The sequence below is a fragment of the Periplaneta americana genome, chromosome 7, assembly GCF_040183065.1.
Source record: "Periplaneta americana isolate PAMFEO1 chromosome 7, P.americana_PAMFEO1_priV1, whole genome shotgun sequence".
Classification (NCBI taxonomy): domain Eukaryota; kingdom Metazoa; phylum Arthropoda; class Insecta; order Blattodea; family Blattidae; genus Periplaneta; species Periplaneta americana.
The window spans coordinates 5,199,157-5,207,500 of NC_091123.1; the positions used below are offsets into that span (position 1 = coordinate 5,199,157).

The window sequence follows — 8,344 nt, forward strand, 5'->3', positions numbered from 1 at the left end:
AACCAACGTACTACTAACTACTGAAGATGCTTGTATTTTAAAACATTATACTTAAGCATATTCTAATCCCAAAGATAGAGCTAGCAAATTACAGGCTACAAAATTTCGTTTATACAGTTTTCATAAAGAAAGATATAAAGTGTGTCACCTAAGTATATCCACTCACTTTCATTTTCCTGGAGTTTTGAAACAGCTTCTGTCTGCTGCAGTAGGTCCTCCTTCAACTGTCTCTCTTGCAGTAGTTCACTGTCCTGCAAGAAAAGAACTTTTATGAACAATCTGTAACTTACAACCAAAGAAAGTACAGCGTTCCAGACAATGAATGGTGGGGTTTTACGAGTTCACTGTGAAGCATGTATTATGTGTAATGGATTGAAGATCCTTATAATTAATTAACTCAAACATTTTCCAAATAACGTTAGTAAATTTCTATATGATTCCCATTACTAGTACGACAGACGTCTAAGCAAAATCCAATTTCAGCCCGCACTTTGACAAGAACATCTGTGTAATGCTTGTGATTACTTGTGTAATTCTCCGTTTTAAGTGATCAAGATTCTCAATTATTTCAATGTAGACCTCATTCTTGACATAGACCTAATGGTAGAAGTCCAATGGAGTAAGATCCGGACTTCTAATGGGCCGTGGAATAGGTCCATTTCTGCCAACCCATCGGCCTGGAAATCAATGATTTAACTCTTCTTGGACATGGCTTGCAAAATAGATGATGGTCCATCTTGTTGAAAGATGATTTGCAACTCCATTTCTATTTGCTCGATTTGAGGAAATAGGAAATTCTGTAGCATGTCCATATATCCTATGGAGTTGATCTTTGCTTCCATATATAATGTATGTGCTTGAGTTAAAGGAAAGAAGTGTAAAAGCTCTCAATGTACAGAAAGAGCTTAGAAGTAAGTTTATTTCATCTGCCGTGACATGTGAAAAATACTTCCTTGAATTTGTGACTGTTTGCGAATACAGACTATTACCTTTCTGAGAACAGAGGAATACTCTTTAATGTATAAGGACTTGAAAATTCTCGTGTTCTATGTTTCAAATAAGACATATAATAAGAAAGATTAACAAATAGTGTAATAATAAATAAGTGTTGCAGCTATATTTTTGTCTCTTGAAAAGGCTGTATTCAGTTTGTGTTTCCAGTACTAAACTAATTTACAAAGCTAGGAAATAATATCATTTTGTTAGGAGTGCTTAGGTACAGTCTGTCTAAAATTACTATAATTATTGTACCATGCGTCATTCTGAAATTCAAATCGTGGAGTAGACATCACGACCACCTGCATGAGCCGCCAGAGCGCACCGTGGCTTTTGCAGCGAAACTACAAACAACTCGTAACTGCTGCAGCTGGCTCCGTCTATCTTTCTCTCTTTCAAGGTTTTTTAGACTTTGTGAGCACGAGTTGCCATCCATGACCGTGACTCTACAATGTCTGTTAAGTATAAGAGATTCCTCAATAAAAAGCTCTTACCTATTAAACGACATAACTGACCTTTGTTGCCAAGTCAACTTGCAGTTCTCCGATTCTTTCATTAAGCTGATCCACTATTCTCTGATGCTCGAGGATCAGTCTCTGTATTTCTGCCCTCAGACGGCTGATCTCCTGCTGCAGGTGTTCTATCAGATTGTCCCTGCAACGAGAAGTACTGCAGTTACACGTTTGTTGCTTATGGCTTTCAAAATTCACACAATAATGCATGACAAATGGCAGCCCCACTTTGATTAAATATGAATCACTAGTAATGACAACAAATGCGCAGTTAGCTTCTGGCATGGAAGTCCTATACCAGCAGTTCCCATTATCATTTATTTTTTGAAGGGTCACATAGTTTTTTTTTTTTTGTGTTTTGACGCAGGCCAGAGAACAGAAATTAGCATTTTTAATTAATTAATTAATTTATTTATTTAATCTGGTAGAGATAACGCCATCAAGCCTTCTCTTCCCCTCTACCAGGGGATTACAACTACAATATTATGTATGTATTTATTTACACTGCAATGGGTATATACCCGGTGGCAGTGGTAACTAATTACACTCAATAATGACAATAATAAACTTATTAATTAAAAATACAATTAATGATAATACTAATAATTAATACTAATAATAATAATAATAACAACAACAACAACAGGGAATATACTAAATTAAATGAAACGATCACTTAAAATAACATTTGAAATATTCTAATTTGTATCTTAAAACTAAGATCGAACTAAAACCCACGAGTATATGTTCATATCTGCACAAGTACCTTTCAACATTACACTCATTTCGCTGCCAACTCACTCACTGCACTGGAACTACGACACATTTCACTGATTCTATCCTGATTTCACTAACACTTCAAAAACATTTCACTGTTCAAATACTTTGCACTGCCACTATAAACTATAAAGCTTCACTGACAGGAACACGTTTCACTGACACAACACACTTCACTGACACGACATACTTCTTCACTGATACAACACTTCAATAACAAAATATCATTTACACCCTTTAAATACTGTGTATAATTACCGTCTATTAGTAAGGTCCTTAAGCCTATTTTTAAATACATTTTTGGTTGTTGGTAAAGCCTTAAGAATACAATTACAATTATAATTACAATTAATATTAAATTTACAAATACAATAAAAATCAAAGTAATAAAAGATTAACTGATTAATAAAAGCTAGGCAGTTTATTGTAAAAGTTAAGAGAGAAGCCTTTCTTTTATTAATTAAGTAAAAATTAAACCTACTCTACGCAGTAAGAAAATGCTTAATAAGTTTGCTTTTGAACACTACTAAATTCCGACAGTCTCTGATGTCACTGGGTAGGGTATTCCACAAGCGCGAGAGCGAGATTGTGTATGATGATGAATACGATGATGTCTTATGTGTTGGCTATTTTGCATGCGTGTGAAGAGAGGTAGGTAGGTACTCAAATGCTTGAGAAAAAAATGTTTTTGGGTTAATTACAGCAAAGGAAATGTTTTACATGGTATCTAATATACATATTTATTAACAACAACTAGGGGTGTGACTTTTTTGCTATTAATGATATAGGCGAAATGTGTTAAAAACTATTTTATGCATGGAAAGTGCAAACCCTTTAATGAAAGTCCAAAACTAAGTGGAATATATCCGCGAAATTATTTCATAATCACGATATTTTCAATAAAAGTCAGGTTTAATGCAGAATTCGCACGAAAAATGACTCTTTCTTCGACATAAAATGTGAAAATTTTCGTCATAAAATACACATGAACGTTTCTATATATTTGATCATTCAGCATTACATGTGTGTGACATCTGACAACGATGTACACATAGTTTCAGGAACTACTTCCAGAGAGCAGTGCAAGCAGACAACGATTATTTCTATTTCTCACAACAACTGCCTTTGTGAGATCAAGAAAGCAGTGCCATAATCCCTTCACAGTCAAATGAAATTTAATTGTGAATTTCATTAATGATGCAAACAATTTTCTCTTAAGTTTCAAAGGGATTGTTTAAGTTTCTTTAGGGTACAAAATTTGTGCAACATTGTTTTTTTTACAACATATTCACCAAAATTAAACCATTTTAATCATCGAAATCAGGGTAAAATAATCACCATAAAATCACATCCCTAACAATAACTTATGGTACTTTAATAGCTTTGTTAGCAAAACGTTTTTACATCTGTTTTATATTTAAGTGAATCCAGAACTTCACAATGAGAGAAAAGAGTACGATGTTTATTGATGATTTTTATATAAGTTGAAGGTCAGAAAGGTAGTGGATAATGATAAAGCATCTTGAAAAGTGAGTCACACTATTTTTTTATGTTATTCGTGTCAAAAAAGCTTGATTCACACCAGTAATTTGATGTAAATATTGAGAAAAACATACAATACAAGTGTTTAGTAAGTCTGAAAATTATACACATATTTGTCTATAAATAAGTGATACTACAATTTTTTTCAAGTTCTTCTGAATCCTGAATCTATACTAATAATAAATCTGTAGCAGAAATTTTTGTGGTAATTTTCGATTTTCCAAAAATAATTGGTCCTAACATATATAATTAGCCGCCCTGAAACCGAAAATCGCTTTTTTGAAATTTTTGTTTGTATGTCTGTCCGTCTGGATGTTTGTTACCTTTTCAAGTGATAATGGCTGAACCGATTTATATGAAAATTGGAATATAAATTAAGTTCGTTGTAACTTAGAATTTAGGCTATATGGCATTCAAAATATTTTATTTAAAAGGGTGGTTATAAGGGGACTTGAATTAAATAAATCGAAATATCTCCCTTATTATTAATTTTCATGAAAAATATTACATAACAAAAGTTTCTTTAAAAATAATTTCCGATAAGTTTTATTCCACGCAAAATTTTGATAGGATTGATATTTAATGAGAAAAATGAGTTTCAAAATTACAATAACAACGCCATCTAAGTCTGTGTAATGAAATAAAAAACAAATGACTTCGTCTATAAGGGGCCTTGGACAACAACAATCGAAAGCTATGAAAGATAGCCTACAGAGAATGTTTCTGTGTTTGTATGAAGTAATATCGGAAGCTAAATTAACCGATTTGTATAATTAATTATTATTTCACCATTGGAAAGTGTAGTTTCTCTAGATGGACATAATGCTATAATGTTATTACAGTAACTTCTAAGTGAATCGAGGACAGGTAAGATTAAAATAGCCTCTTATGCACAAACAACTTGATAGGCATTCGTGTCCTGTATTTCCTACAATAATTTTTATGGCTGGATCAAAATGATAGCATTTTAATTATTTGGATACAATTTAAATTAAGTAACATAATAAACGATTTATCCTTCTATCAAACACGAATGTTCCCTGGATCAAACGTCCTATTTTAATTATGTAATTACTTTATATTTATTTCTAATGGGTGCAGCGGAGCGCACGGGTACGGCTAGTATGATATAAATATTCAAACTATAAGCTATTTTGGTTTAAATCAGGTAACATTGCTTTTAATGCTTCAGAAATATTATTCATCTCTGAGGACGTCAAAATCTCTCACAAGTCACTTGTGCCATTCAAATATGTTGGAAAAGAACAGCTGCAATAAATATCGGAAATCAAAATTATGTATTTTAATTTTTAATATTAATGCAATTAGTTTATTGTCTTTATTATTTAAAGAAAATTATACAGCTATTGTTTTATCTTCATTAACTACAAGAAAATTTAAATCAAACCATTTTTTTTATTAATTATAAGCCAGAATTTGCATTATAATGATATATAAATCCAACAATAAATTAATGTTCTACTCAATAATAGGGAATTACAGTTCTTTCTTAAGGATGGTTTTCAACATATCAACCGGAATGTAGCGTGGAGTGCTCCTCTGTGGAACTGTCATTTTCTTCCTCATATTTGCCAGTTTTATTCAGAAGTCTACACTCTGCATGACAAGGAAATCAATTTTCTGTCCCATGTACGAATGTATCAACTTTGCCCTAGTAGGCTGACTTCCTAAAATAAATGTTTGATTTCAGTAGCACATCCAATTTCAATTTAAAAAAAAAATGAAATATACTCGAAGAAATAAACGTTATTTTAATGAAGGTGAGCGATACATATTATGATTTCGAACAGAACTAGGACGTAACCATGGTGACGTTATAGTTATAAATTAGCCATTATGCTGCTATTGTGACAGTAACAATAACAAAAAGTGGTGTCAAGGCAACTACAGTCAATCTGCATTTTTTTATATATAAAATGCATACTACAGTAAAACTCAGCATGCTGGCTTCCAGATCAGGAGGTCCCGGATTCGATTCCCGGGCTTGGCGCTCGGTGAATTTTTCTTGAAGAAGAAGAATTCCCTGGGTGTCTAGAGTCTGGAAATTTGTATGAATGTGAGTGTGATTGTGAGTGTGCCGGGTTAATATTAATTAACTAATCATCAAAAATAAAAAAAAAATACATCAGAACTGTCGCTGGGCAGTAATCTGAACACACATTTCAGCGTCACATTGTGTTGACAAGTAACTCCATCTGTTAGCACAACTAAAGCATCTAATAGATGCTATAGAGTTACCAACAATGAAAAAAAAAAAAAAAAAAAGCAGTAAAACTACCTTATCCTTAATTCGAAATTTTCTTGGGCTTCCAGCCAGGTCATAAGTTGGTGATCCACCGACGTTTCGAGGATGTTCATCTTCCTCATCTTCAGGGTTAAATGATATCTGAGGGTACCTAGCTCCTTAATTTATAGTACCAGAGAGAGGAGCCAGCCGAGGAGCTGTGCGCCGATTGGAAGCCCGAGAAAATTTCGAATTATCATGTCGCCAGGAAAGCTTCAGTAGTTACCTTATCCTTATGTATCTCTGTTCTACCCACTTTCCATGCTAATGAATGGACAGCCACCTTTGGAATTCAGATTTTAATGGTACAGCACTACCTGTAATATTCATCAAGATTGCCTGTATTGAAATTCAATTGTTTCCAGAAATTTTACTCAATAAGAGTTCTAGGCCTACTTTTTTACTTTAGTTTGGTAGTTGTCATTATGTCATCAAACACAAGAGTTGTGCTTGATCTTATCACCAGAGTAAAAGTGCTTCATGCGAATCAGCGAGATAAATTTGCTTGTTAAGCAGACCATGAAGATGCAAATCTGGCTTTCAGGTATACTCCCTGTGAAGCAGACTTGTATAATTTCAAGGAAAAATTGTTCTGGGGCCGGGTGCAATCAAAGTTGGGTTTCTGGCACCTTGTCAACCCTCCTGACGTGTGTGGATATAAAGGGAAAAATTAAGACCGTGTCAGGTGTAGTTCCTGGGTAGCTCAATTGGTAGAGCATTGGTGCGATCAGCCAAAGGTCTCAGGATTGATACCCAGCCCCGGAACATTTTTCCCTTGAAATTATTCAGATCATGAAGATGTTCACCATCGGTAAAACTCAAACGTACCCAACGAGATTATAAAGAAGAAAACGGGTATTTTGAAGCTGTGAGAAAAACTGTAATGGAAAAATAAAATAAGAACTTAAGGGGTTAGGTACAGCTTACAGCAGAAAAATTTTGGAAATATTCAACATTTCTTTCCTTCATTACTGTATCTTGTACAATAATGAAAATTAGTATGTGTAAAACACTGTTCTTCTGCTATATGAAAGAAATATTTTTACGATTTAAAATAAATTATTTACATCTCTTTTTTTCAAAATTCAGTTCACTGTGCAGTGATGAAGCATTTTCCACATATCTAAAAAACTATCCAACATTCCGTGATGAAATTTTTTGTGTGTATTTATGCATGTTATATCTACAATATGATGCAAGATCACTTCTCTACCTTTGATAGATTGTCTGATAAAAATTCATTCATTTAAAAATGGTCAAATATCAGTATTTCGTTGTAACACAAAATAAAAAAAAAAACGTATTATTTATTAAAGAATGTAGTTGAAAGAGGATGATACTGTAAACATGAGTTTCAGCAATAAAATAAGAGAGAGAGAATACGAAAAAGTTAACAAGTTTATGAGTTATGAAGGAAACACTTCATCACTGCACAGTAAAGTACCACCATTTTTAATTTTGAAAATATATATATATATATATACTGTATAATTTTTTTTTTTAATCTTAAAAATATTTTTTTTCACATACCATTTTTCATTAATGTACAAGATACAGTAACTGAGGGAAAAAATGATGAATATTTCCAAAAATTTTACTGCTGTAAGCTGTACCTAACCCCTCATCCTGTGCACACGAAGATAATAATGATATGGTATAGGGGTGTTTTATCAGTGCAAGAGTGGAATATCACTGAGTGTTGGGTTTTATGATACAGAAATAAGTTAAAATAGATGCTTAGTACGCTTTCTCAGGCTAAAGTATTTGTGGAAAGTCAAAAATGTCAACTGTGTGTAGAAAACACTACTTGACTACTGGAAAAAAATTAAGAAAAAGTTAGCAATGTTTCCACGTGTTCAGTTATAGTGTGAATAACTGAATGAGTAAGATATTTAATTCTATCTCAATCACATGCATGTCCCTGCTTTAATTTTTATAGTACTTACTGGCTTTTAAGGAACCCGGAGGTTCATTGCCGCCCTCACATAAGCCCGCCATTGGTCCCTATCCTGAGCAAGATTAATCCATTCTCTATCATCATATCCCACCTCCCTCAAATCCATTTTAATATTATTCTCCCATCTACGTCTCGGCCTCCCCAAAGGTCTTTTTCCCTCCGGCCTCCCAACTAACACTCTATATGCATTTCTGGATTTGCCCATACGTGCTACATGTCTGCCCATCTCAAACGTCTGGATTTAATGTTCTTAAT

General features: G+C 33.4%; 1 protein-coding gene across 3 annotated transcripts in view; it reads right to left on the bottom strand.

Moving 5' to 3' along the window:
- Nucleotides 1–8,344, bottom strand: part of LOC138702834 (huntingtin-interacting protein 1-like) — a 178,819-nt gene that overhangs the window by 28,371 nt on the left and 142,104 nt on the right. For all 3 annotated transcript variants that reach the window (XM_069830154.1, XM_069830155.1, XM_069830156.1), the window contains exons 9-10: nucleotides 1,512–1,650; nucleotides 167–251 (exon numbers count right to left, since the gene is read on the bottom strand). In XM_069830154.1, coding sequence (XP_069686255.1) covers nucleotides 167–251; nucleotides 1,512–1,650 — 224 coding nt within the window. The remainder of the gene's footprint in view (nucleotides 1–166; nucleotides 252–1,511; nucleotides 1,651–8,344) is intronic.